The sequence below is a fragment of the Conger conger genome, chromosome 8, assembly GCF_963514075.1.
Source record: "Conger conger chromosome 8, fConCon1.1, whole genome shotgun sequence".
In the NCBI taxonomy this organism is placed as follows: domain Eukaryota; kingdom Metazoa; phylum Chordata; class Actinopteri; order Anguilliformes; family Congridae; genus Conger; species Conger conger.
Genome location: NC_083767.1, coordinates 35,959,296 through 35,987,080, shown reverse-complemented (window position 1 = coordinate 35,987,080; position 27,785 = coordinate 35,959,296). Strand labels below are relative to the sequence as shown.

Below are 27,785 nucleotides of genomic sequence, written 5' to 3'. Positions count from 1 at the left end.
ATTTGCTGACATTCGGTGCGCACAAAACCTATTAGCGCATGCAAAAGTAATAACACAACCAGTGATTGGCGCAAAGCAAATAACATGACCAATCATTGGTCCGGCCCGTAACGTGTGTCAAATCTTAGGCTGTGTGCATCCTCTTCTGGTGCTCATCTGCTACACGTTATCTTTGACAACAGAGAGCCATTTGCCACCATCACGACCTGTTAACAACATGTTACATTATGCATGTGTTTAAAATCCTAGTTTGGGAGTTGCCTTCATGACAAAACATGTTACATTGTGCATGTGATTAAAAACATATTTTGGGAAATTCTGTCACAGCAAAACATGTTACATTGTGGGTGTGATTAAAATCCTTGGAATTGCCTTGGTGTGTCGCTACTTGTGTAATAATAATTATTTTTTTCTAGTTTTGTTTGGCTATGTAAGCTGCTTATTGTTCCTACATAAGCGTATATAATTATATTGCATTATGCTGTATAAAAACAAATATTTAAAATTTAAATATAATCCATTGTCAGATTAATCAAATCGGCCCTGCTCCTTATTTTTGTTGTTCTCTTAGCACTTGCAATTATACTTCCCTCAAGGGTCTGTCAGCGCACTTGTTCCTGGTGATGGGTATGCACTTAGAATTTTGTTGTATGTTGCTCTGGATAAGAGCGTCTGCCAAATTACAATAATATAATGTAATGTAATGCCTTCATTACAAAACGACCTGTTAACGACATGTTACATTGTGCATGTGTTTAAAATCCAAGTTTGGGAATTTCCTTTGTGACAAAACATGTTACATTGTGCATGACAGTGTTTATAATCCTAGTTTGGGAATTAGCCTAGTACGCAGGGGCCTTAGCCTGGTTCTTATCCTGGGATGTCAGTGGTAGGGTTTGGAGAGAAAGTGACAAGCCTAGGGGAATATGCCTCTATCTCTGTAGTCTGGAGTGCTCCTTTGACCCCCCCCCCCCCCAACATACCCCCTGTCATACAGCTCCAGGTCATTAGTGTGCTTCCCTTTTGGTTTGTCATATCTGCAGACTAACCCCCTCCACACCTTCACCGTTGTCTTCTTTATCTCAACATCATTATAGCTACCTCTCTCTCTTTCTCTCTGTTGCTCTCTCTCTCCCCTTCGGTCCCTTTTGCTCTCTGTCCCTCTTGTCCTTTCTCCTCCCTCCATTTGTCCCCCCCCACTAGCTCCTCTCTCCCATCTCTTTTACTTTCCCTCTTTCTACCGCTCTCCCTCTCTTCTCCATGTGCCCGTCTCCGTTTGTCTCTCCCTTCCTCTCCCTCTCTCTACATCCTTCCCTCTCACTCCCTCACTGTCTCTCCTCATCCCTTCATTTTAATTTTCCTACCCCCTCTCACTCTCCCTTCCTCTCTCTTTTTCCTTTTCTTTCTCCCTCCCTCCTTTCCTCTGGCTCATTCAGATAACACCTGTGGGTAATTTCACCCTGGTGCAAATTCTACACACTTGATAAAGGTCTGTGCAGAAGGTAGCAGTGCTAGCCATATTAGCTGTATCTACACTAACAGCATGCAGCAATTGGAACTTGCAGGAACACAACGGGGGTAATTCACAGAGTATGTCAGCATTTTATATACCCCCCCTAAGCTTCATTACCGAGCCTCCACTGGCAGCCACCAATATCCCACGTTGTCACTTCCCCCCGACAGACACAGTGGGTTACCAGATTAAAGCAACTTTAATAACTTAAACAGTCTGCAGGAGAAAGCCGTAATTCTGTACACAGATGCAAATGTTGCTGTAATTACGTTTAGCGATATGTTGGTTTGAGTTAATGCTGTGGGTGTCACTTGTAGCTTCCCAGACAAAAACAGCAGGGAGTTGGCGGCGGGGAACTTAATTAAGGGTAAAACTGCCTTGAACCCTTTCTATTTCTGTCTTATTTGATGTTGTTTTAGAATTTTCCATTACGTTCTATAGGAATTTGTATTTCATTTGTTTTAAGTTGTGTGTGACATAATGTGTGCCGCTGCAAAAAAATTACAGTGGGCGAAAACTTGTATAATTTTTGTAAACCATAATAAATGAATATTTTATACTTTGAGCGAGACGCATCTGTGTGACCCGATGTGTGTCCTCAGCTTTCCAGGCCTTCCTGGGGAAAAAAGACGTGACCGAGGAGCTGGAGGAGGTCCACGCGGAGAGCCGGGCTCAGAGCAACCTGCGCGCGGTCTCCGTCACCGAGCTGCTCCGCAACCGGGCCGTCCGCTGGCAGGTCATCACCGTCATCGTCACCATGGCCTGCTACCAGCTCTGCGGCCTCAACGCGGTGAGCACCCGCGCCTGGTCACCCAGAAATAAGACAGGAGCAGGGAGCCGTTCTTGTCAGTAGCCCTGGGCAAAGTCAGAAAGCATCGTAAGTCAGAAAAATAGCCTGTAGCGTTGTGGCTAAGGTACACGGCTGGGATCAGGAAGGTTTGGTGGTTCAAGCCCCGGTGTAGCCGCAATGAGATCCACACAGCTGTTTATTTATTTACCAGGGAGAGTGCGCGTTAATCAACATTTTCAGTTTCCACATCAGTGGAGTTAGCTAATGAGCTAATCTTCTGTAAGAGTAGAAGGGGCCTGCTGACAATCATAATTGGAAAATGGTCTGCCTTTATATAATGCCTTTATCCAAAGCGCTGTACAATTTATGCTTCTCATTCACCCATTCACACACACACACACACACACACCAACAGCAATTGACTGCCATGCAAGGAACCAACCAGCTCGTCAGTAGCAACATTGAACTTTGACACACCCAGGGCGGGTGAACTGGCAACCCTCTGACTGCCTGACGACTGTTCTGACCTCCTGAGCCAATGTCTCCCCAGTTTTACCTGTTGAACAAACTGCACTACAAAAAACTGTCTCAAAGGCCCACATGCATCCGTCTTCTCCTCCTGGTTTATCTAAAATGCAGAAAACTAAGGAATTTAAATTTAATTCATATCCTTCATTCGTTGCAGGGATTGCAACACACTTTTAAATGGAGAGAAGTTGACTCTCCTTAGGAGGTAAACATGTGATGCATTGCGGCCATTTTGTGCCTGATCAATGTGTGAACTGCCAGCTGAACTGGGCAATTGTTCTGCAGCCCTTAAGATTTAGCAAGAGCCAACCTGGAAGCCACCTGAAGATGTCAATAGTTTTCACTCTAATATGGCCATTATCTATTTTTTACATCTTTTGTCATTCTATTTCTGCTACCGATTTCTAGACATGAAAAGTCCTCTTTTCACATGGCAGACATGAACAGCTTTAATCAAGTCTTGTTTGAAGTTCAAAAGAATGCTTGCCGAATGGCCATTTTTTTGTCCCTTAACTAATGAATTTACTGAATGTTGGCGACTGGTTGAAATGGCTGGAGTTGCATTATGCATCTTCATTTCATTTCTCAGTGTGAAGATTTATTGATTTGTCAGACTCTAAATGTTTCGGCGCACCGTACCGTCATCGGGGTGTGCAGTGATCTTTCCCTTTCATAGTCTGCCCACCTCCTGAAATCAATCGGTGTTCACCCTCTCTTTTTTGCATTTGAGGCTCACAGTCTGAATACTTTCAGAAATCAGAACCCAGCACATTTTCATTCTCTGCGTTGTGATGCTCAGGTAGACGTGTTTTGCTTGTGTTTTCATTCATCGCCAATGCTGTGGTCTAAAAAAGCGGATACCCTAATTATCTCCATTGCATTCTGAAAGCTGCTCAAGTCTAGCCGCAGCAAAGGTAGGAACGGCCATGGTGAAGCTTGCTAAAGACTGAAACGAAGATCATTTTTTCAAAGCTGACTAGCCCGTGAGTTCTGAGAGAGAGATAGTGAGGGAGGGACGCAGAGAGACGAGAATAGGAGGAGAAAGATGGATAGAGGGATGGAGAGTGAGAAACAGAGAGAATGAAAGAGATGGGATATAGAGAGATATCATGAGGGCATGCCAGGGAGGGATGCAGAGAGCTAGAGGAAGGGAGAAATACTGGGGGAAGAGGGAGAACAAACAAGAAAGGGAGGAGACTGGAGTGAGTCGGAGGGGAAAATAAATGAAAGGAAGGGAGAGAGAGAGAGAGAGAGAGAGAGAGAGAGAGAGAGAGAGAGAGAGAGAGAGAGAGAGAGAGAGAGCTTTCTAAGAGATTTTTCAGGCTATGAAATTCCCATGTATTGTTAACACAAGTATATACAGGGAGGGAGAATTTCAAAATGAGGATCCTCTCGGGTGAAAGGATTGTTATGTTTTCGGTGAGGGGCGGAATACAGCTTTACATGTAAATGTAAATATCAAATGTTTTGAAAAGGAATAAAATGGCTGTTACCAGAAGTGTTTCAAATGGTGATTTATTCAAATTAGTGACAGGGGTAGCCTGCCAACCATGAGAAAAGAAAAAATGTCTTCATCACAGGCTTTAATCCCTGTTCTGTGACAGTGGCAGGAAGCAATTCTGGTATTTTAAGTAGCTCAGATATTCATGAAAATATGTTTTTTTTATGTGGCAGACAGGCCCAGGGCTTTTGACAGTGCCCCATCTTGTTATGTGATCTGGATATTCCACCTTCATAAAACAGCCAGGGAAGAATACTTCCATTAAAAATAATGATAGTAAATTCAAGGCTCCCAACTTTCAAAAATCTATTTATTTACCAACCGGCTGACAAGGAAATAATAATTTTGCAAATGAAGCTTCTCAAGCATTTGGTATGAATCACTTTTCCAGTGTAGATAGAAACTGCAATCATACATAGATATGATATATAATATCTATATTATACTATGTATTATGTATTTTAAGCCAGTTAAAATTTGGGGTGACCTGGCCGAACTAGGCCGTCTCCCTCTCCTCCCACATTTCCAGCGAGCTACAGATCAGCCTCCCAATGCTATCCGGCCCAAGTCAATGCTCTTTCCAGCCCATTAAGCACAGAGGATGTCTGCTAGCCTATTAGTGGCCACCGGCAGCTTTTTACCGCGCTCTGGCAGTAAAGAACACGGCGAGGTCCTTACGATCGCTCCTGGAGCTTACGAAACGACGCATTCAGCGGTGCACGACCGCCATTACGCGCCCCATTGAAACCTCCCCTCCCCTGAGGGCGCTAAGTAGAACTAATGATTAAAGCTCGTATGGATGCGATGACGTTTACGAACAACTCTATCCCGGTTTCTGACTCCGTGTGGCCCGCTGTGCCTTCTGAAATGTCATTAAGCAGTGGTCCTGGAGAGCAGCCAGTCCTGACGGTTTACGGTGTTCTCCTTAAAATCAGGAACCAATTCAGACCCAAGAAACTTCATGGAATGAGCTGGAATGTGTAATCAAGAAAAACCAGCGGAACCTTCCGGCTCCCCAGGACCAGGGGTTTGGGTCAATTCAGTTTCCATTCGGTTGATTACGGAAATTAATTAAGTCTTCCCCATAGGGCAAATCCAGTTGGGTTTCTTTCTACATTGATTTCCCGCAGGAATTATATGCGTGATCAGACTCCATATCCACCTATTTGTCCAAAACCACTCTCAAGAAAAGATGTAATTTTTTTGGCCAACTTAAAAGGAGGTGCAACAAAATTTGGCACAGGCGGAATCTCATTAACCGCAAAGCCATGGAACTAATGATTGTACATCAGAGATGTATATTTACTTATGTTGTGCAACATCTATTGGTTTTCTAACCTTGACCTACTTTTCGTTTGGTAGGGCAGCAATCTTTTAAACCATGTTTTTGCTGATAACTCACAAACTATATGTCCGATCGGGAAAAGCAAGCTTCAATCAGCTTCAACCTTGACTTGGTATTTATTTCTCAAACTATGTACATCAGAGGTCAAGGTCAAGGTCATATGGCCAATTGAAAAAGAGGTGGAATTTTTTTGGGGCCTAAAAATAGTTGTCTTTTCACACTCTACTCTATATGCACTTTATTAGGTAGTTATTATACTTCTTTTTTACTTCTGCTGTAGCCTATCCACTTAGACTCATGATGCGTTGTGTGTTCAAAGGTGCTCTTCTGCATACCGCTGTTGTAATGTGTGGTTATTTGTGTTACTGTCACCTTCCTGTCAGCTTTGACCAGTCTGGCCATTCTCCTCTGACATCTCTCATTAACAAGGCATTTCTGTTTGCAGACAGAAGTGCTGCTCACTTTTTTTTTTTATGTCACCATTCTTTGCAAACTCTAGAGACTGCTGTGCGTGAAAATCCCAGGAAATCAGCAGTTTGAGATACTCAAACCACCCTGTCTGCCTCCAACAATCATTCCACAGTCAAAGTCCACTTAGATCACATTTTGTTCCTATTCTGAAGGTTGATGTGAACATTTTAACATTAACTGAAGCTCCTGACCCATTGCACTGCTGCCACACAATTGGCTGATTAGATAATCGCATGAATAAGTAGGTGTAATAAAGTAAAAATGTTCCTAATGAAGTGCTCGGTGAGTGTAGTTGGTTAGCTAAAGTTAAAACTTCAAAAAGACAAAAATATAAATAGTGTTGTGTAGCACAAAAAAGTCAACATTTCATAAAGTCAGCATCAAGTCACCTGTTCGGCAAACATTTTTGTACTAGAACACTACGAAAAGACGGCAGGCTCTGTCGCTGTTTGTCACAGTCAGCTTTCTAAACAGTGCATGACAACCTGGAGCGAGTCAACATCAGTGCGCTCACAGAGAAGGGAGAGGGATAAACAGTGTTGTTGTTTGAGGGTGTTTGTTGCTGCAATTCCTCTCTTGACTGTTAGGAGTCCAAATTGACCTATTGTACCTTGTGAAAAATTCTACAGGTCCTGGAGATACACGTATTCATGAACACCAGTATGTACCAAGATATTTAAATAAAACAATGCATCACCCCCTCCCAATGAACTTACAAGATTTCTATTTTCATTGAAAATGTTTACTTTTGAAGCAATTTACTTATGAGTATCTGCTTATACAAGTAAACATATAGAATAATGAAATATTAAGTGTTTATAGACAGTTTATACTGTTTAAAGCATTTTTAATCATGAAAAACTGGTTTGAGCATGTGGTTTTAATGTTGTGGCTGATGTTGGTGTATATTGAAATTGGAAATGCAGTGCATTGGGAAGAAAAACAAACCAAGGCAGTTGAAGGGCAGGTGGGGAGAGGCCTTTTTCCTGATCACTCAGCGATGCAATTCAATTTGTTGTAAATGCTCATTGTATGATTGAAGGTTTTGTTTTCAGCCATTTAATTGCGCTTCAAATACTTTCCTGAATTGACTGAAGAAAAAATGTAATGAACTAATTTCAATTGTCAATGTATTGTAGTTACTCCCCGCTGTTCATATTGGGTACAGACACATTAGCACTTAGCATTGTCCTCTGATGTTCTCCCTCCACTTCAAGGCTGGTATTGTTTGCCTGTTCTATTCCTGGATGCTCTCCAAAAAAAAGGCAATGGGCGCTGGTAACAACAACAGAATTTAAGGGTGGGCATAAATATTTATCCACTCCATGTGAGTACTTCGAACTGGGAGGTTGAGTGTCAAGATTGAATCAGTCCTGCTCTATTTTTAGCTCAAATTAAATTAGTAGTAAATGCTCATAGTATGATTGAAGATTTTGTTTCCGATCATTTAATTGCGTTTCGAATACTTTCCTGAATTGACTGAAGAAAAAAATTAATGAACTAATTTGAGTCAATGCATTGCAGTTACTCCCCCGATGCTCATAGAGAATACAGACACATTAGCGCTTAGCATTGTCCTCTGATGTTCTCGTTTCAGTCCGAGGCTGGTATTCTTCGCCTGTTATATTAGTGGATCCTCTCCAAAAAATAGAAAAATGTGTCCAAACACATTACGAAGAAGGCAATTGGCACTGTTAACAACAACAGAATTTAAGGGTTGACATAAATATTTATCCACTCCATGGGAGTACTTCAAACTGAGAGGTTGAATGTCAGGATTGAGTCAGTCCTGCTCCTCGCCATGGGATTTAGAACGAAAGGATAGACAGAGACAGAGATTTAACAGTGAACTTTGTGAATACAATGAAGGATGACTTGCGGTGACATCGGTGTGGTGATATCCGTGCCATCTTCAATAACATTGCCGGCACATGGAGACCTGTACAGAACTGCTTCGAGGCAGTTACCCTTGTCCTTTTCATTTTAATATTTAATCCACATGTACTCAGCTTGCTGTTAGTATGCTGTTGGTCAATATTGTAACCATTTCTTAAAATAATTAGAATATTAAAACAGTGGGTAAACCAGCAGTAAAGGCAGCAAACCTTTTTTACAATCTTAGCACTGCCACCTTTAATTCAACCCTTTGAAGAATAGTTTTTTTGTGGAAAGCTTTTTGAAAATTGTAAGCGAGAGCTTCTAGAACTCTTGCTTTCAAATATACCGTATGCACATTAAGAATGATACATCATTTTTAAGAGCTTCATTGGATGCTATTAAATTTGCACATTAGCTCGCAGGTAATTTTGTCAAAAATACAGATGAGGTTTTCTGAAAATGTCCTTTGAAGTATACTTTGGGTGGAGGGATGGGACATGGGACCCAAGGGATATTTTAAAATGTTTAATTGGATGTGGTTGGTTGATTATTGTCCTTGGTTGTCTTGACAGATATGGTACTACACCAATGGGATTCTTGCAGATGCGGGGTTTCCAAAGAGTGTGGTCCCTTACATCACGCTGAGCACAGGAGGGGTGGAGACCCTGGCTGCTATCTGCTCGGTGAGTTCCGCCCCCAAACGGCAAAACTAAATGGCTCATTAAATGGTTGCCATTTACATAGCGCCTTTATCCAAAGCACTGTACAATTGATGCTTCTCATTCACCCAAATCATTAATTAATTAAATATCAAATAATTAAATATCACCACAGACATTTTAGGCTAAGCAAATGCGTATCTGTTCTTAACTGTTGTTAACCATCTTGTTACCATAGAGAATCTGTGTGAGTACTCTGCAGTCCTGTCAGCAGACCATTGTGACATCATCAGAATCTAAGAGAGTGCATTCCGAAAGCCATCCATCTTGTGTTTCATGTGCCGCCAAATGTTCTTTATGACAAAATTCACTTGGGGATCAGTGGTGCCAGGGCAAAGCAGATTGAAGCAGAGGCTTATCAGTGGAATGTTTCCCAAGTGGCCTTGTTCATTATAGGCAGTCTAAAAACTCTCCGCAGGGGCAGTGGCAGGCCCTTCTAAACACGAGTGTGTTGTGTTTGTCATTGCTAGCTTACACAAGCACACATGTCTGACCTGTTAACATTGACAAAGCTGAGCACAAGCAGACGTAGTTCCCTGCCATTGGAATATAGCCTTTGCTGTTAAAATGGTGAAAAACCGGAGACTCTCGCTGTAAGGCAGCCATCGACAAGTCGTACGATAATTCGGCCGTACCTTCTGAGGTAGCGGCTGGCAGTTTGACAGGCGGTATTGAACTCTCCGGACTTTTCCATCAGGACCTGTCACGTTGCACTGCCACCATTAATTATTCCCTCTTCCTTTGTCCGGCCAAACGGAGAGCCACAAGTTTTCAAGCACCTCTCATCCAGTGACTGCCCACATGTAATCAAGCAGCAGTAAATCACTGCTATTACTGCGTTTCCGAATATCTTCCCCTGGCCATTCAATACAAGTAAAAAAGCATATGATTGACGCAGATGCACACATGGATAGTTCTCTCTTCCTTCTCTGATGCCAATTATATTTAAACAACTTGCATAATTAAAGGAAATATCCACTATAAGGGCAACTGTAGCGTGGGAAGCTAAGCGGAGAGCCAGGGGCGACCAAAGGTAGAACCTTTTTTAACCAACACGCGAACGTGTCAGTCACTAAATCCCAGGGAGAACCGGAATAGGGATACCCAGCTAGGAACAGGACTTCTCCCGGAACAATGGGAGGAAAGGAAATTAAACAAACCAAACTTAGAAATCGCAAACAGAGAAGTAGCTCAAAAAACGGCTAGAGAACGTAAAGCAACCCTTAAATAACTAGGGCGAACCAATAACTTTGGTACCGTGCCAAATAGCTGGGCACTGAGTGAAAACCAAAAGAAAATACAACCTAGCGAGAAAAGCTAGGCACGAAAATAAAAACCTCGAGGCGCAGCTCGGGACAAAAATGCAAACCAAAATACAACACCGGGGACAACGTCCCTCTACCATCGACTCACACGAGTCCAAAAGAAAAGCAAAACCCTTGAGGAAGGCGCCAGCACACACAACACTTCCAGCTGTACGCCTTCCTTACCTTTTAGATATTTCTCCTTTTTAGCAATGAGAGAATTATCCACCAGCACCGTACCTGACTCGTATAGGTTTAGAGTCTACCGGGCGCTTTACCGGCTTTGTGCCAAGGGCGAACGGTTGAACACAAAAGCACTGAAAACTAGTCGATGCTGGTCTTAAATACTCTCCCGGGAGGTAATTCCCCTGGAGAAAACGAGGAACAGGTGAAAACAATATCCTCGGCCATCTAGTGGCACCAGTGAGAATTACCTCCCACCATGACAGGACCCCCCTACTAAGGAGCGACCCCAGACACTCCTTTAGCCCCCCGCCTGTGAAACTCACGAATCAGTTCGGGGTCTAAAATATCCCTAGAGGGAACCCAACAGCGTTCCTCCGGCCCGAAACCTTCCCAGTCTATAAGGTATTGTCTCCCTCTGCCTACGCGACGTTCCGCCAGGACGCGACGGACGGTGTAGACCGGGCCCCCGTCAATTAATCGAGGAGGTGGTGGAGGAACTTCCGCAGGTGCCAGTACGCTCGTCGACACGGGCTTGAGACGGGAAACATGGAAGGTAGGGTGGATCCTCATAGAGCGAGGCAACTGGAGGCGCACCGTGACGGGGTTGATCCTCCTAAAAGGTCCCACGTATCGAGGGGCAAGCTTACGCGACTCGACCCTCAATGGCAGATCGCGTGTGGACAGCCATACCCGCTGCCCCACCCTATAGCAGGGCGCTGCTCGACGACGCCTGTCGGCCAGCCTTTTCTGGTTGGCCGTAGCTCTTAAAAGGGCCACTCGCACTTTCCTCCATGTGGCCCGGCACCGCCGAACAAAGGCTTCAGCAGAGGGCACTTCACCCCCTCTCTCTAGCTCCGGGAACAGAGGCGGGGGATAGCCAAATTGTACCTCAAACGGTGAGAGACCTGTGGACACATTTAGTAACGTATTGTGGGCGTACTCCGCCCATGTGAGCTGGCGGCTCCATGAAGTGGGGTTGTCCATAGCCAGACACCGGAGCGTGTTCTCGAGAGTTTGGTTAGTGCGTTCTGTCTGCCCGTTGGTCTCTGGGTGGAAGCCAGACGAAAGGCTCACTGAGGCCCCCAACAGAGAACAGAACGCACGCCAGAACCGGGAAGCGAACTGGGGTCCGCGATCAGAAACCACGTCCTGTGGGAGACCGTGAAGTCTAAACACATGATCTACCACCAACCTAGCGGTCTCCCCTGCCGATGGTAGTCTTGGCAGTGCCACAAAATGAGCCGCCTTGGAAAAACGGTCCACCACCACTAGAATGACCGTTTTACCATCCGATGGTGGCAACCCTGTGATAAAGTCTAGCGCGATGTGACTCCATGGGCGCTTCGGGATGGGTAACGGACGTAGCCACCCTGATGGTGGTCGGTGGGAGCCCTTGCTGCGTGCGCAAACTGGACACGCGGCTACAAATTCACGGACATCCTTTTCCATCCCGGGCCACCAGAACCGTCGAGACACCAAATCTTTGGTGCGGTGGACCCCGGGATGCCCCGCCAGCCGTGAGGAATGTCCCCATTGTAGTACTTGGGAACGGACCCCCGCAGGCACAAAAAGGCTACTAGGTGGACCCCCCCCTGGACCCGGATCTTGGCGCAGTGCTCTCCGCACTGCCGACTCCACCTTCCAAACCACAGGCGCCACAATTTGAACCCCCGACAGAATGGGTTCAGGCTCGTGCTCCCTATCTGCCTTGTCAAAAACCCGTGAGAGGGCATCTGGCTTGGTGTTCTTGGATCCGGGGCGGTACGTCATAGTAAATGAAAATCGCGCAAAAAACAGCGCCCAGCGGGCCTGGCGCGAGTTGCGAGTCTTAGCCGATTGAATATATTCCAAGTTCTTATGATCCGTCCACACTGTGAACGGATGCTCCGCCCCCTCCAGCCAATGCCGCCACTCCTCCAAAGCTAGTTTGACCGCTAGCAGCTCCCTGTCTCCCACATCGTAGTTTCTCTCGGGTTGGGACAGCGACCGCGAGAAAAACGCACAAGGGTGCACCTTTTGGTCTTGGGGGGACCGTTGAGACAAAATAGCCCCTACCCCCAGCTCAGAGGCGTCAACCTCTACAATGAATGGTAGGGAGGGGTTCGGAGTTATTAAAATAGGTTCCGAACAGAACCTATTCTTCAACTCAATGAATGCAGCTTCCGCCCGAGCTGTCCATACAAAACGCGTTGGGGCCTTCTTTGTGAGCGCGGTAATGGGTGCGACTACGGTGCTAAAATTACGGATAAAACGACGATAAAAATTGGCGAAGCCTAGGAACCTCTGCACTTGCTTAACCGATTCCGGGGTAGGCCAATTTTTTACAGCAGAGATTTTATTCTGGTCCATCTCCATTTTACCCGCAGATACAATGAACCCCAGGAAAGATACCGAATTAGCGTGAAACACGCACTTTTCAGCCTTCACAAACAGGCGAGCCTCCAAAAGACGCGACAACACAAGCCTCACGTGGCGAATATGCTCAGAGATAGTGGCGGAGAAGATCAGGATATCATCCAGATAGACGAATACACACCTCTCCAGCATTTCTCTGAGCACATCATTTACTAATGCCTGAAACACAGCAGGGGCGTTGGTAAGACCGAATGGCATGACGCGATACTCATAATGGCCAGAGTGTGTGTTAAACGCGGTCTTCCATTCGTCGCCCTCTCGTATGCGTACCAAATTGTACGCATTACGGAGATCTAATTTTGTGAACACCGATGCCGCCTGCAGGCGCTCAAACGCAGAGTTCATCAGCGGTAAGGGATATCTATTTTTAACTGTGATCGCGTTTAGTCCCCGGTAATCAATACATGGCCTAAGACTGCCATCCTTTTTTTTAACAAAAAAAAAACCCGCTCCCGCTGGTGACGAAGATGGTCTGATAAAACCATTTGCTAAGGCTTCGCGAATGTATTCTTTCATTGCCTTGCTCTCAGGCACTGACAAAGAATAGAGTGCGCCCCGGGGTGGGACTGTCCCTGGGTGTAACTCGATCACACAGTCGTATGACCGATGCGGAGGTAGTGTGGTCGCGCGCTGCTTGCTGAATACTTCTGCCAGCTCGCCATATACCCTCGGAACGTTGGTTGGTAGCGGAAATTCGATAGCCCCAACCATACGTTCCTCACCCCCACTACCTGTGGTCTGAAAAAAGCTCTCAGCGTCCCAATCAGAGCCCTCACTGCCCTCCCCGTCGTCAGTAAGACGATTCCAATCACACATGGAGTCCCACTCCAGGCTCCCCTCCTGCTCCTCCTCCCCCTCAGGCACCCCGACACTAGGATTATGGGGCTCCCTAGCCTCCTCCTCGTCCAATTCGGACCCTATGTCAGTCTCAATAGGAGGGGTCGAGGAGTTATACACATGATTGGAGTGCTCATCACACTGCGGACCCCACCGGGACACCGGGTTGCTCCCGTTAGCCCAGTTTATTTGTGGCTGATGCTTTACCAACCAGACATGTCCTAAAATTACCGGATAAACCGGAGATTCCACCAAATAAAAATATATACGTTCCCGGTGCCCCCCAAACGGGATACGCATAACCACTCGCTCCGTTTTGTGACAAACCACCCCGGAACCCAATGGGCGGCCGTCCAGCGCCGTAATGGATTGGGGCTGCGGTATAGACCGAACCGGCAGATTATTTTGCCTAGCCCACTGACGGTCAATAAAGTTGTCCACTGCCCCAGAGTCGATAAAGGCTTCTGTCCTCACTACGGCCCCCTTCCACGTCAGTTCGACGGGAAGCACTGTGCGAAAGCTAATACCTGCACCTGGTCCCACTAGTGACTCTCGCTCCACTAGTGGGACTGCTCTTTTGCTTTCCGGTCAGGACAGTTTTTTATTAAGTGCCCTGGCCGTTTACAGAAGAAGCACAACCATTCTCTCCCAGGCCGCCTCCTAGGACACGCCAGCGTGGTGCTGTCAAGCTGCATGGGTTCCTCCAATTTGTGTACCCCCTGTCTCCGCTCCGCCTCTGTAAACTGGCTCAGGGAGGGCGGAACCGGCCAATTGAAACTGCCCATTCTGCCGGCTCTCTCTCGCTCCCGTTCCCGAACCCGGTTGTCAATGCGAATCGCTGTCGATATTAGCGAGCCTAAATTCCCCGGTGGCTCCACTGTGGCCAGCGCGTCCCTGACCGGGTCTGACAGTGCGCACGTAAAGAGTGTCATTAGCGGTTCGTCCGCCCACCCTGTCTCCCCTGCCAGAGCCTGGAACGCCACTGAGAACTCTGCCACACTCTGAGTTCCCTGCCTCATCCACGTTAATCGGGCCGCCGCCTCTTTACCCGTGACATTGTGGTCGAATACTCTTGTCATCTCCTGCATTAGGAGCTGGGTGCTGCTCATTAGGGCGGATTGTGCCCGAATCAGCGGATCTGCCCAGGCCAAAGCGGTCCCGGTCAACAGGGATAAAATAAACGCTACTTGGGAATCCTCAGTTGAGAATCGTGAGGGTTGGGCTTTAAAAAAAATTAAGCACTGGGAAAGAAACCCCCTACATCTACCCGCCTCTCCCCCGTACCGCAACGGCAACTGTAACTTAGGTTCCCTTATTAGTGGTGAAATGGGCTGGGATGCGGATCCCGTAGATGGGGAGGAAGTGAGTGGCTGGGGGTTGTAGGGATGTGGTGCCTGTGCTTGGGGGGAATGGAACTCGCTTGCCAGTAATCGAAAACTATCGGCAAGCTCCATCAACACATCTTGCTGCCTGCCCAGCCTAGACAGGATCTCGTCCTGCCTCTGAAAAACAATGGTCTGCTGCTCGGTGGTAGCTGTCTGCTGGGTGTGCAATTCCTGCAACGCCTGCCCCTGCCTAGCTAGCATAGCCTGCTGAGCGGCTACCACCGCTTCTAGTGGGGAGTCTCCCATCTCCCTTCCAGTACTGGTCGCTGGTCTCTCCATGGTGGCTTTTGTGTTCTGTAGCGTGGGAAGCTAAGCGGAGAGCCAGGGGCGACCAAAGGTAGAACCTTTTTTAACCAACACGCGAACGTGTCAGTCACTAAATCCCAGGGAGAACCGGAATAGGGATACCCAGCTAGGAACAGGACTTCTCCCGGAACAATGGGAGGAAAGGAAATTAAACAAACCAAACTTAGAAATCGCAAACAGAGAAGTAGCTCAAAAAACGGCTAGAGAACGTAAAGCAACCCTTAAATAACTAGGGCGAACCAATAACTTTGGTACCGTGCCAAATAGCTGGGCACTGAGTGAAAACCAAAAGAAAATACAACCTAGCGAGAAAAGCTAGGCACGAAAATAAAAACCTCGAGGCGCAGCTCGGGACAAAAATGTAAACCAAAATACAACACCGGGGACAACGTCCCTCTACCATCGACTCACACGAGTCCAAAAGAAAAGCAAAACCCTTGAGGAAGGCGCCAGCACACACAACACTTCCAGCTGTACGCCTTCCTTACCTTTTAGATATTTCTCCTTTTTAGCAATGAGAGAATTATCCACCAGCACCGTACCTGACTCGTATAGGTTTAGAGTCTACCGGGCGCTTTACCGGCTTTGTGCCAAGGGCGAACGGTTGAACACAAAAGCACTGAAAACTAGTCGATGCTGGTCTTAAATACTCTCCCGGGAGGTAATTCCCCTGGAGAAAACGAGGAACAGGTGAAAACAATATCCTCGGCCATCTAGTGGCACCAGTGAGAATTACCTCCCACCATGACAGGCAACAAGGTGCTTATGCAATATATGTTTTTCATTTATTAAGTGTAATTGTAATGCCCTCCACTTCACAGTTTTTCTTTTGCCCTCTCACCCTCTCATTTAGCCTTCGTCAGTAATGCTAATGAAGCTTCATTAGTCTATGTGACAAAAGTATTAATAGCCCATGTCGTATTATTACCGACAGTACATGTACCACCCCACATTGAATTCTCTGCATGTTAATAATATCATACTTTCAAAAAACTGTAAGTAACACGTTCATATGAGCACAAAATGTGAAACTCAAAATTGTTGGGATTTTTGAGTGGCAGGGAGACACGTGTGGAAGATTGTAATTGACCCCGTGAAAAACTCCTGGGACATCTCACAGTTAATCAGTTAGTTGTCTCCTCTAGTTCACCTTTGCATAATGGCATCTGCATTCGCTTTTTTATTTTTTAATCTGCAGTTAATTTACAATGTCTCTCCTCTACACACAAATGCACGCACACACACACACACACACACACACACACGCACATGCTCACACATGTTCACACACAGACACGCACATGCTTGCCCAGGTGCACACAAAACCACACTCACACACACACACGCACACACACACAAATTCATGCATACGCATACATGCTCACACACACTCACATACTTACACACACACACAAACATACTTACACACACAGACACACAGACACACACACACACACACTAAGCGGCGCAGTGCGGTGCTTATGTTTGATCTTTATGGCGTGAGAGCAGAGAGATGGCAGGCTGCCCAGAGTTTTCACACTTCACAGGAGCAATGTCTCCCAGGGATGTGCCCTGACCACCAGAGCTGTCCTACATACACACCTCCCCAGGCAGAGCTCTATCCTTTACCTGCACCACTGTCATCAACCTGGTCCACTAACAGTGACGTCCTCTACCCCTCCATTATCAACCTGGTCCACTAACAGTGCCGTCCTCTACACCTCCATCATCAACCTGGTCCACTAACAGTGCCGTCCTCTACCCCTCCATCATCAACCTGGCCCAGTAACAGTGCCGTCCTCTACCCCTCCATCATCAACCTGGCCCAGTAACAGTTGTGTCCTGTACCCACACTGCTGTCATAAACCTGGCCCTGTTACAGTCCTGTACTGTACCCACACTGCTGTCATAAACCTGGCCCTGTTACAGTCCTGTACTGTACCCACACTGCTGTCATAAACCTGGCCCTGTTACAGTCCTGTACTGTACCCACACTGCTGTCATAAACCTGGCCCTGTTACAGTCCTGTCCTGTACCCACACTGTTGTCATAAACCTGGCCCTGTTACAGTCCTGTACTGTACCCACACTGCTGTCATAAACCTGGCATAAACCTGGCCCTTCCCTACACCTCCATCATCAACTTGACCCTGTGAAAGCCCCTACCCCCTACACCAGGGAATTGCAGTCCTTGAGGGCCAAGAACTGCTGGTTGTCCACCCTCCCTTTACCTGGGAGTCAGGTGTGACAACAGTCTGGCCAATCAGTAGCACTAATTATCTGGGAGCAAGCCAGGTCTGTTTTTTGCGTTTGAGGGCCAGAGATTGCGATCCCTGCCCTACATCTCCATCATCAACTGAGTCCCCTGTAACGGCTCTATGCTGAAACTGCCTGTTCTGTTCAAGTCTGGCCACCGGTGGAAACAGAGCCCCTGGTAAGACTGTGTTCAGTATAGCTGTGCTACGCCCATTAGTATTGTGCTCATAATAATAACCGTCCTTATTTATCTGTGAATTATTTTGTCTTTCATAAAATGGATTGCTGTTCAAAGTGTTTTACAGTACAGCATTAAAATTGAAAATGAGAAGTTAATAAAATATGCAGACACTTGAAAAAAAGTCAACGAAATAGAAACATAATGCAACGTGAACAGCAAAAGTCAAAGTTAAAATTGTAAGGGGACACCAGCTGTTCTGTCTCCCATCTGGTAGATGGTACAGAAAGCCAGAATTCAAAAGTACCTGGCATCTCTATTCAACTCAATGGGTTTGGTATAACTCCTTTTCATTATGCATTCATATTTACGGAGTCTCCACTTTTCCTGTCATTTAATATTGTATATCTGGCATGCTCACCTTTCATGTTGCATGTACATTGATTTTTTTGATAGATTTTTTAAATTATTTATTATACTGCTGCAGGACCACTCTCCATTTTGTCTATGGGAACAATACACTCACTGAGCACTTTATTAGGTTCACCTACCTATTCATGTGATAATCTAATCAGCCAATTGTGTGGGAGCAGTGCAATGCATTAGTGTTCACATCAACCATCAGAATGAGGAAAAAAAAAATGTCTCAGTGATTTCGACCTTGGCATGATTGTTGGTGGCAAACAGGTTGGTTTGTGTATCTCAGAAACCGCTGATCTCCTGGGATTTCCAGAATATCCAGTGAACAGCAGTTCTGAAGGCAGAAACATGTTGTTAATGAGAACAGAGAGAGGAGAATGGCCAGACTGGTCAAAGCTGACAGGAAGCTAATAAAGTGCTCACGGAGTGTGCATAGGTACTGGATTTAAATAATTGAATTTAACATTGAGAAGAATGGCACTTCCTGTTGCTCTTAACCCTTTGAATGTTGCATTTTTCTGGTTTTTAAATGTTTTTAGTCTAAGTCAGCATTCTAGAACTCAATTGTTTCAAATAACCATCCGCAATAAAATGTCCAGTTAAGAACATTCTAGTCACAGACTCGTTTGAAGGTTATTAGCAAGCTTGGTCAGGCGATACCTGCCCCTCCCGCCAACACTTCCTGCATGCCTTTCCACTGCACACTTACCTTGTGGTGCAGCTTTGCTGTCAACAGATAAAAGGAGCGCTTAAATTCTCTGACATTCACTGTTAAACACCTCTTCCTGCCCTACCATGATTACCTCTTTTTTTGCAGAAGGGAGACAGAAGCTCCCTCCAGGGTTGTGTTAATTTGGAGCTCTCCCTTCTTTCTTTTTCTTTTCTTTTTTTTTTTTGGGGGGGGGGGGGGGGGGGGGGTGTTTTTTGAGTTGTCCAGGTATGGTTCTGCTAATAGAGAGTCATCTTTGAGAATTCAACTCGCTGTGGGATGTTAACATGGTAGACACTAAAATTCATCCCAATTAACCCCTTTTATGAGATTTTCAATATGTAAGGTCAGATAAGTGAATTGACATCATCTATGGGGCAGCAGTATAGAATAATGGTTTCAGAACTGCATTGCAGTTTAATTCCCAGGTGGAGTGCTGCACTTGTGCCCTTCAACATAGTACTCAACCTGAACAGCTTCAGTAAGTGTCCAGCTATATGAATGCATTGTAGCTATGTAAAACAATAAGTACTGTAAGTATGTGTAAGATGTAAGTTATAGGACCCTCTGCTGTATGTCTGAAATCTATGTGTAAAAAATATAATTATGCACTGTCACTTAGGTTAATTCATCAAAGTCCAGGAATGGTAGCTGAGCAAAGACTTCAAAATGTTGTCATCTAAAACTTATTGAGGGCTTGGCCTTTTGAAGGTCTCACTGGAAAGTCTGAATGTTTTGCTGATGAAAATGGCAAAACATCAAGGTGTGTTGCTGTCTGCATCTCATGGTGATGTTTTAAGATCAGCTTCATTGATATGCAGACGCGATAAATTGTGGGTGGAAGTATTGTACAACATTTATAACCTGTGGGTGATCTCTTTAAACTTTTCTCTTTCAAATTATGTGGGAGTGGGACATTGTGTGCCTGTAAAACTTGCCCATGGGTACTGGTAAACATTATGCCAGCCTCAGAGATTGCAATCGAATGTGGGCAGCCACAAGCCAGTGAAGGGTGTTCAGAAGTGCCCTGGCATGTCTGCCAAAATCTAGTCTTAATTTTGGCAGAATGAAGACTAGATGAGCTCCCATTGTGCTATATTAACCCTACCCTACCCAAAACCTTCCATTATGCCCATACTTTACTGTATGAACCACAAGATGTGCGTTATAAGACATTTTTCCAGGTGAGTAAGATTACCTTTTCCAGCATAAGGTAGGAAATATACCAAATATGGTACTTATTTATAAGACAGGTATTTAGTATGTTACTGCTAAGTATACTACAGTATGTATACTAAGCATGCATATATTTAACTACAGTATAGATTTATGGTACACTCTCAGGCATAAGTCTGGGGCATAGGTGAGATAGGTAGGTGTACATATGCTGCCTGCTCTTAGATTTTTGAAATTTGATGAACTCCCGTCTTTGATATTGCCACATCGTTTCTGAAAGTGCAATAATGATAATTTTCAGAGACCCGCAGCTCAGAGAGAATATATCATATCACAGGCCGCAGCAGTGCTCATTGAAATCAAAATGAATCTTGTGTGCAGATTTTCCTAAAGGAAAATTCCATCAGTGGAGTAGACAGTTGGCGTGAGCTGAATGCTTTATGGTTGCCATCACAATTCCGGGAGCGAGATTACCAAGTTGTTTGCTGGGCATCTGTTGATTGATAATTAGTTTAGGGGAATGTGTGCATCCCTGGGCAAGGCACTCGAGTTGGAGACGGCTCACAGGGGACCCAGAGGTTTGAAAGAGGGGCCACCCATCAGCCTGGAATGTCACTCTTTTCAAAGGGCAAAACCGGATGTAATGAAACATTATAACAGCAATTTTCTTCGAGCATGTCTGGGGTATATGTGCGTGTATGCGCATATACAGGGCATATTGTCAATGCCGTGTGCTTATGTGAACCTCAAATCTCAGTTTTTGTTGTTATGTTTTTTGTTATGTGTATTCCCAGATTTCCATATTTTTGAAACTAATTTAGTTGGTGCAAAATGATGAATCCATAATTCTGGCTGGTAAATGGAAAGTGAAAGGTTTATTTTTTACTGACAAAAACATAAAGTATATGCGAAAGTAAGAGTGGCCATACATTTGCTCAGCCATACATAAAAATGTAAACAAATTAGCTTAATTTTGTCAAAGGGTATCTGCATATACAGTATATACTGAACCTTTAAATGTGAGACACTGTAAGCTTCTAGAGGATTATACTGAAGTGTCCGTTACTGATATACACTCAGTGAGCACTTTATTAGGTATTTATTAGACATATTGGTCTTCTGCTGCTGTAGCCTATCTACTTAGAGGTTTGACACGTTGCATGTTCAGAGACGCTCTTCTGCATACCACTGTTGGAATGAATAGTTATTTGCGTTACTGTCACCTTCCTGTCAGCCTCGGCCAGCCTCGGCCTGATCATTCTTCTCTGACCTCTTTCAGTAATGACATGTTTTTTGCCCATGGAACTGCTGCTCACTGGATGTTTTATTGCTTTTCACACCATTCTCTGCAAACTCTAGAGACTGTTGTGCATGGAAATCCCAGGAAATCAGCAGTTTCTGAAATACTGGCACCAGCAATCATTCCACGGTCAAAGTCACATAGATCACATTTCTGACATCTGGTCTGAAACACAGCTGAGCCGCTGCATGCTTTTATGCATTTAGTTGCTGCCACATGATTGGCTGATTAAATATTTGCACGAACAAGCTGGTGTACAGTTTTACCTAATAAAGTGCTCACTGAGTGTATTTGACTTTTGTCTTGTGCGTGTGTGTGTGTATGTGTGTTTTCCTATCCTGTGCAGTTGTGACAGTTCCCAGAGGTAATACAGTGATTTCAAGGTTATTATGATGTATTAATTAATTTAGCTAGTGGGGGGCCTTGTCTGGGGCAATTTCCCCAAGTTTACACTTCACATAATTCCCATGTATTACAACCCCTAATTGCCTTCCCCAATGTAAATTGGTTTAAGCACTCCCCCCATGGGTGAAACAGCTGGCCCGAAGTAAACAGGTCCAGATCCCCTGCCACTACAAAAATATTCTACATAATTAACCACCTCTCAACCCTTCTACATAACTAGGCACCACAGTTCTTTATAGTAAGCTACTACCCACACAGTTTTATAGCAAAATATTACAGTATCTCACACAGTTTTATAGTAAACTAGCCCACACTGTTTTATAGTAAACTACTGCCCCACACTGTTTATGATAAACTACTGCCCCACACTGTTTATAATAAACTACCCCACACTGTTTTATAGTAAAGTATTATCTCACAGTTGTATTGTAAACTACCATCCCACACAGTTTATCGTAAACTACCCCACAGTTTTATACTTAACTACCGTCCCACACAGTTTATAGTAAACTACCCCACACTGTTTGATCGTAAGTCATTATATCAGTTTTATAGTAAACGACTGCCCTTCATAGTTTTATTGTAAACTACTAACCCACACTGTTTTATAGTAAGCTACTACCCCAATTTATTATTCTGCATAGTTCTGTATTTTTATAGGATTGTGTGTGTGTGTGTGTGTGTGTGTGTGTGTGTGTTAGCTGTTGCACGTGAGGAAATTTGTGACAGGTCATGCACTGCTCATGCAATAAGAAAACAAAAACATGCTAATGTCATTCATCTGAATATGTCTGCTTGTCATGCCTTGTCGCATGTCAGCAAGCCTGCTTTAATTCGTTTTAATTGTGTTTCTTTTTTCACCAAGTGTTCAGTCTTTACTGATATACAATGTATTTCCCTCAGAAACATACATTTTCTTCTTCTTTTTTTCATCTTCCTATTCATTTGCTTGTGGAAAGGTGGTAGCAGTAGTGAATAATTGAAATAATTTATAATTCATCTGTCTGCCGCTGAAAGATGACTCCAGTGCCGTGTCCGTCTTGTGTTCTCGTTTAAAGTGCTAATATTCGTCTTTGCGCGCTGGGCGCCCCTTCACGCACCACTGCTCTGACATGCTGGGTCTGATGGCATTCCTGCTGGCATCGGTGCTCTTTAATTGGACGTGCAGACCGCGTTTTTAGCTTCTTCAGCGAGTGGTTTATTTATATCCTAGCTCCCAGGCCCTTACCACCAGCTCTCGTCGCTGAACAGAGAGGAGTAGACGGTGGTCTCGGGGTCCCACGGTACCGGCGAAAACTGTCAGACATGGGCACCGTGATCGGGGGGCAGCTGCAGGAGTTTTTAGCAGGAGCCCAGCTTTCGACGCACCCCCGCCTTGTTTGTTTACTTGCTTTTTTTAAGGGGGTAAATTGAGGCATGCAATGGCTGGATGAGACAACATGTCCCACGGGGACTTGCAGTGAGTAAAGCTCAATATCGGGCACTCTCTGAAAATGTTTTTTATTATCTGAGGCGGTGAATTAAAATGCGTACTGCTAGGCAGGGTACCACGGTCCCTTGGACACAGTGGAGAAAATGTTTTTATCTTTGGAACGTCGCAGAGCCAGCCAGTAGCCGTCGGCCTTTCTCAGCACTGCTGCGGATCGGAGACTCTCCGCATCGGTTTTTGTTATTCGAGGGAAGTGCATTTAAGTACATAGTGGCAGCCTGAGACTGCAGTTCTGCGGCTGAGAATGGCCAGCAAGCAGCTTTATGATGGCTGCAGAGGGCACCACTACACACAGAATGACTCTCTCCTCCTTAGCTTAGTTTGTCCCTTAGCTTGAAGGAGAGCCTCTAAAACATAATGTCTGAGAGGGACCACAGTCCCACAGTCTCAAATGGGATCATTGGCTGATGGACGACACTGAGGTGCTTGCAGAACGCATTGCTGCGGATGGGTCACTTTGCCTTAGGTGATATAGTTTGGGTGGAGCCCCAATGGCTGCTGGGCTTCAAACTATTGCTGTTCCATTGAAAAGTTCTGCATATTCCATGTTCGTGAAAACTTTTAGATTATTTCTTAATTTGTTTAAAGCATGTTATGAATGAATACAGTAGAGCAGGACAATTCACCTTCCTTGTGTATTTATTTTTCTGCTTTATCTGGATAAGGTAGAAAGCAGTGATGGTACGAGGTTAAAGGGGCCACAGATGATGAAGTGCCATAAACCCACACAGGGACTCACAGATGGTCTGAGACTTGGTTGCCCTGCAGTTGGTTGCCCTATGGACTGTACCACATGTCTCACCAGAAGGAACGATTTATGAAAGCAAAAACTCAAAACTGAAGTTAATGTGGGTGGTTATACATCAGAAAACAGGAGGCAGAAAACATCCACTTAAACTGATGATTGTTCTCCACTTGATGATTAAAACTCGACAAATCTGCAGCAGCTGCTGCAGAGGCTATCATGACGACATGAATCTCTCAGTAATATTTCCAATATCTTGTTGAATCCATGACATTAATAATTTGTGCTGTTCTGAGGGCAAAACGAGCTCCTACCCAGTAGTAGAAAGGTGTACCTAATAAAGTGGACTGCATGAAAAACCATCCACATTATATACTGTATAAGCCTCCTTTGGTTAACTGAAATAATTTCAATGAACTGAGTCTGGAAATAATGTCTTCTCTTCAACGGTCTAGCAGTTAAATCAGCTTAAATGGGCACAGCGTTGTTGTGAACCACAGTCATAGTTGCGTAACCGTGTCACACACTTCGAGACGGCGCAAGAGCACTGGGCTGGGCCGTATCACCATGGCGACAATAACCGTGACTGACAGGTCTGTCTTTCTGCACCCCGGATTCCTTGGATTGCTCTGATTGCATTGCTACAGCATCGCCCGAGTTCAGCCGTCGAGCCGGTCTCCAAATCGCTGCTTTGCCCTTATTATTGTTGTTATTATTTGTTTGCCGCATTCTGCTGTTGCCGGGGAAACACCTTATGGGTGCCGTGTCACTCCGATGATGTTATGTGAAAGTGCTGTGGCACATCGCATCAGGGTAAACTTCGCTCAGCCGCGCACTAAGAATGGAAAAAAAACATTGTAGGGATGTGGCTGTCGAGTTAATAATAACTGACCCCGTTTGCTAGGTACGACCAGTTGGAATTAATCAAAGTTATTTTTAAAACTGCCACTGTGGTTGCTTGCCTGATTTAAAATTTTCTGTGGGAGGGAAATTTTCTTTCTTTCGATTTTAACACGTCCTTTTTTAACCATACATCCACACAGGCTTGCCATTTATTGAAATTAATGAAAACAATACCATTGGGTAATACTCCATCTATGCTGTCCCTCTGTCCCAGTGTGAGCTGTGTCCCTGTAAATGAGTGCTATACCAGCATGAGATACAGTGTGTCCTACACTAATGCGAACCGTGTCTATCTGTACTGGTGTGAGCTACGTCCCTCCAATACTAGCATGAGATGGCCCAGACTAAAGGTTCGATGTACCTCTATACCAGCGTAAGCTATGTCCCTGTACACGAGTGTGAGCAGTGTCCATCTACACCTGTGTCACCTTTGTCCATCTATACCTCCTGAGTGCAGGACAGCCTACACATGCCCATGATGTGAAGTGCTTACATTATGGAGCCAAATGGACTGAGAACTGGCATGTGGAGTATGTTTTCAGAAGAGATGTACACATTTACTAGACATTTACACACTCAACACACAAACGTACACACACACACACAGCCTCACTGCCCCACGGTATCTCCAGGCACCATGTAGCACAGAGCAGGTCTGACACATTTCCTCTTGTAGGAAGAGTCCCCTCGCGCAGATTATCTCCAGGAGAGAGGACAACAGACCTGAGAGGGAATGTGAAAAGAGCCAAGCTTGGCTGCAGTCTGACTGCTCTGTTCAATTCTCCCCCAGAAGTCCCACATCTCATTACCGCTCAGATTCCCCCTTTTCAGCCCCGCCCCAGGGGAGGCGGTCAGGTGCTGCAGGAGAGTGCGGGGGAGTCTCCACGGGGGACGTTCCATCGCTTACGGCGTGTAATCACAGAACCTTTTTTGCATTTTCGCCTTTTTTCCACTCTCTTCATGTGCTCTCGCTTTCCTTTGACGGAGTCCGGCACTGCCCGGCACTTCGGGGCGGGGCTCTGTGGAGTTGGGGTTCGCCTCCCGGTGGGAGTCCCTCCACTGATGATCCCGGAGTGAGGCTCCCCACTGGGAGGTGCAATGGCGTTAATGTATTGCATCGTCGATGTGTTCAGCGAAAAGCTTGATGCCGGGTAGCTCGATAGAGGAGTTCAGGTTTGGATTTGAATAGCCAGGTGATTATTGAACCTATTGGTTAATGTGGTTATTGCTCATGAGCAGGAATTAGTTGGCCTAAGGGTTATAGGTCACAGGTTGCAAGTTGTGTGACGTAACTACAAATACCTTGTATTGTCTGTGGATTCTCTGTGATTGTTAACACAGTGGGGTGCAAAAACATGAGACCTTTCTGCAAAAAATATTTAAACATGAGACCTTTTTGCAGATTTTAAAGGAATATTGCTTTTTATTAAAACATTTTTACAGTTTATAAATGATTTAAAAAAAAGAAAAGCGGCCTGTGCAAATATTTGGGATTATTTTGGATTATTCTTGGATTTCAGAATGAAGATGGTTCATTTTCACCAAGAAAGAGAAGGCTACAAAAACTCTATCAATGTTTCAAGTTACCTATTTCCACAACTTTATTAGAAAATAGAAGATAAATGGAACAGTTGAAATCAAGGCAAGGTCTTGAAGATCAAGAAAGATTTCAAATAGAATGGCCTGAGACCTGGTGATAAATGCTCAGACGATCACTGCAAAAGACCTGCAAAAAAGAGTAGCAGGCACAGGTCTAGCTGTTCCAGGACAACAATAGAACGTACTTTAAACATCAAAGACCCGTATGGCAGAGTTACCAGAAAGAACGACCTCAACACAAAATTAAGCGTACGTTAAAGAAAACATTGAGAAGCCTAAAGTCTTTTTAAACAATGTACTTTGGACTGACGAAACCAAAACCAACTTTTTGGCTACCACCAAAGAAGGTATGTTTGGAGAAAAAAGGGTGAAGACTTTGTACAGAAGAACACCTTGGCAACTGTGAAGCATGGAGGCGGATCCATTATGCTCTGTGTGGCAGCTGGCAGCACAGGAAATATTGTACGAGTGGAAGGAAGAATGGATTCCACCAAATATCAAGAAATTCTTTTCAAAGGTTAGTCCTGACATTGAAGTTGAAAAGAGTTTGGTTATTCCAGTGAGACAATGATCCAAAGCATACCTCGAAATCAACCGTGAAGTACCTTCAGGAAAGACGGATGAAGGTTTTGTTTTGGAATGGTCACTACAGTCCCCAGACTTTAATATTTTCTTGCCCGAGGCGGAGTTGACAGGGTTCCCAAATGTTTGTACATTGTCTTTTTCCTTTTTTATTAATTTGAAACTGTAAAAAAATATTCTTCCTTTCAAATTTTAATAAATGTGTTTGGTTTAACTCTGTAACATATAGAGGTCAGGTTTGCTTTTGTTCACTTAGATATTACTTGTAAATAGATTTTTTACCAGGGGTGCCCACATTTGTGCAAATCACTGTATGTGAGTGTGTGTGTGTGTGTGTGTATGCGAGTGCATGTGTGAGGCAGAAATCAATCAAGCAATTAATTACTGGAAAAATCCATTCCAATCAGAAAATATTTTTCTCATTTTTATCTTGGGGCCGCAAGATATTTTTTTGCAAACAATGCTTTTGAAATTGTCAAAGTCTACAGATCATCAGAACATGTGGTTTATTTCCACAGTAGATTAGTTCCTATTTCACTTTAATTGGTTATTTTCCATTCCAGAAACCGGTGCATAACAATGAATTTTTTTTATAAATCTACAACTCTGCTGAGATTCATTATTTTTAAATACTCATAAAAATGTGCATGTCTACACTTCTGTTTCTATTCCATAGCCACTTCTTGTGATGCCCGGCTCTGATGCAATTTGCAGCTAAAGCTTCACCTATTAAACACATAGACTCTGCAATAATTTAATTATTTAACTTAATTTAAATCTTAAACCACGTGAGACACAATTAAGAGATCCGTATTCCCTGCCAATGGGTATGGATTTTTCCACCAC

The 27,785-nt window shown here is 44.7% G+C and overlaps 1 protein-coding gene across 2 annotated transcripts in view; it reads left to right on the top strand.

The window, feature by feature from the left end:
* Positions 1-27,785, top strand: part of slc2a9l2 (solute carrier family 2 member 9, like 2) — a 158,170-nt gene that overhangs the window by 79,219 nt on the left and 51,166 nt on the right. For both annotated transcript variants that reach the window (XM_061251989.1, XM_061251990.1), the window contains 2 exons: positions 2,116-2,303; positions 8,599-8,709. In XM_061251989.1, the coding sequence (XP_061107973.1) occupies positions 2,116-2,303; positions 8,599-8,709 (299 nt within the window). The remainder of the gene's footprint in view (positions 1-2,115; positions 2,304-8,598; positions 8,710-27,785) is intronic.